The 2556-nt window shown below is 57.5% G+C and overlaps 1 protein-coding gene across 1 annotated transcript in view; it reads left to right on the top strand.

The window, feature by feature from the left end:
* Positions 1-577: 577 nt before the first annotated feature.
* CASKIN2 (CASK interacting protein 2) overlaps positions 578-2556 on the top strand; it is a 13555-nt gene continuing 11576 nt past the window's right edge. The window contains exons 1-2 of the mRNA XM_010856499.1: positions 578-693; positions 901-1451. Coding sequence (XP_010854801.1) covers positions 1358-1451 — 94 coding nt within the window. The 5' untranslated portion in view covers positions 578-693; positions 901-1357. The remainder of the gene's footprint in view (positions 694-900; positions 1452-2556) is intronic.

Genomic DNA, 2556 nt, shown 5'->3' with positions numbered 1-2556 from the left:
TTGCGCGGCGCTGGACTGGCATTCCGGGGGGCGGGGGAGCCAGCCCGACCCCATGCACTGCCAGGGGCGCCCTCCCCCAATGTCGGGCCGCGGGCTTTGAGCTGGAGTGCCATCTGGTTTGGGCTTGGGACTTCTGGGGAGTAAGAGGACCCCAGCTAGGGCCCCAGGCCTGCCGCGGGTCTCATGCCACGGGACTCGGGCAACAAATTCTCGGCCACTGAGAAACTGACGTAAGCTTTTCTAAAGTGAAGTCGGGACTGTGGGACTCAGATTCAGGCTTGGGAGGGCGGACAGCCCCATTTAGCAGCGGTACCCCAGCTCTCATCTCTGTTCTCTGCCCGGCTGTTTCTTCATCCCGCACTAGGGGTGAGGATGGGTCAGCAACAGGTGCTGTAAAGCCTCACTGTCCTGCAGGCAGACCCTCCGCCAGAGATGGGGGGCCATACCTCCCCACTCCACCTTCTGAATTCATAAAGAGCCCTGGGGCTAGGGCTTCCGGTGATCAGGGCAGAGCCTAGAGGGGTGACCCCTACCAGTCCGCCTGTGCCTGACCCTCCCAGGCCCCACCTTCTGACCCACCACTTGTCTGTGGGTGTCAGAGCCTCAGGCTGTGGAGAACAGGCTGCTGGCCCGACCTGCCCCCGTGCGTCGTGCTGCCAGGGCCCCTCCTGCCCCGGGTTGAGGTGCTGCCAGGTGCCCTGGGGCCTCGGTGACTCAGCCTCCCCCTCCCAGAACACCCCCTCCCGGCCTCCCAATACTCCTCTCATGCATGGCGGCTCCCTCCCGCTTAGAGTGGCTCAGCCCCTCCCTTGACTCAGAAGGGCAGCCAGGGTAACTTGGGGGCTGCCTGGAAGCCCTGTCCTGTTCTTTTTCTGAGCCCTGCTTCTGGAACCCTTACAGACCCAGCCTTCAGCAGACCCTCAGTGGATCACACCTTCTCCAGACCCCCGAGACCTGGCCGCCCCTGCTGCCCAAGGCACGAGGGAATGCTGGCTTCTCTCTGGGTGAGCACCGGTGCTCCTGAGCCACGTCGGGAAGATTGGCGCCCCCAGTCCCGGCCCATTCCTGGGCTGTCGGAAGCTGCAAGCTGATATCCGTCCAGATTTCCACACAGCCTCCACCCCCTCAGAGATCAGCTTTCCTGCTTGTGGCGGCAGCTCACGAAGCACCTTGAAGGAGTACCCGTCAACGCCTACCAAGAAGCCCACTGCCTGGGACACCAGACACACTCCCCACCACCGGACGCCTGGCCCTCCAAAGGGCCAAGGGATGGCACCCTGACACCTCAGCTTAGACCAGTTTCCCTGCCTCTGCCCTGGACCCCTGAGCCCTGAGTCCAGCCCAGGGACCAGGAAGGATGGGTCGAGAACAGGACCTGATCCTCGCCGTCAAGAATGGAGATGTGACTGGCGTGCAGAAACTGGTGGCTAAGGTCAAGGCCACAAAGACAAGTGAGTACTTGGTGGGGTGACTGTCTACCTGAGACCCTCCTCTGAGTGCCAGGCTATAGAGAGAGGCCTGGGGGGAGTGGTCACTCTGATCTGGGTACTTGGGGTGGGAGTGCCTCAATGTGGGAACGTCAGAGAGGAAGTTGGGTCCCCCTTGCTGTGTATCCTTAGGCAAATCTCTTAACCTCTCTGGGCCTCAGTTTCCTCACCTGTAAAGTAAAAGGGTTGAAGTACATTCATTCTAATTTTGGGGGAGTGCCTACTGTGTGCCAGGCTCTGTTCTATGCTCTGAGCTCTAGCAGTGAACAAAACCAGCCCAAATTCCTGCCCTTGTGGATTTGCCTTCAGCAGGTGGTTTTTCCAGTGTGTTCTTTGGAGCCATGGGGTTTCTGGCAGTGGGTTGGGAAAGACTGAATAGGTAGCGCTCCACCCCTGGCCCCTCAGTCCAACCAGAGCATCTCTGTGTTTTTATCAATTTGATGACAACATTTGTGAGATAGCTTTTTTATTATTATTTAGTCACAGCAGTGGGACACATTTATTGTGGGCTTCTCTGAGTGTAAGATAGCTTTTTAAAAAGAGAATTCTGCTTAAAAGAGGGGTTTTCCTGGTAGCTCAGCTGGTAAAGAATCTGCCTGCGATGCAGGAGACCCCGGTTCGATTCTTGGGTCGGGAAGATCTGCTGGAGAAGGGATAAGCTACCCATTCCAGTATTCTTGGGCTTCCCTGGTGGCTCAGCTGGTAAAGAATCCGCCTGCGATGCGGGAGACCTGGGTTCAGATCCCTGGGTTGGGAAGATCCCCTGGAGAAGGGGAAGGCTTCCCACTCCAGTATTCTGGCCTGGAGAATTCCGTGGACCGTATAGTCCATAGGGTCGCAAAGAGTTGGATACGACTGAGCAACTTTCACTTTCTGCTTAAAACAAAGTTCACATTATCTAACCAGTTACTGAAGCCTACTGGAGGTTGTGTGTTCAAAGTTAATTTCCTGAGAGAGAGAGGTCTCTCTGCAGCCTGGTGTCTCTAGTCGATAGGGCTGTGAGGGCTCCGTGTACAGGTGGCCACACCTGACTTCCAGCTCCTGAGTACCCCTGCAATGAGACCCGCCC

Source organism: Bison bison, unplaced genomic scaffold, assembly GCF_000754665.1.
Source record: "Bison bison bison isolate TAMUID 2011002044 unplaced genomic scaffold, Bison_UMD1.0 scf7180017864371, whole genome shotgun sequence".
Taxonomy (NCBI): Eukaryota; Metazoa; Chordata; class Mammalia; order Artiodactyla; family Bovidae; genus Bison; species Bison bison.
Note: the sequence above shows the minus strand (reverse complement) of the source record. Positions and strands in the feature narration are given on the sequence as shown.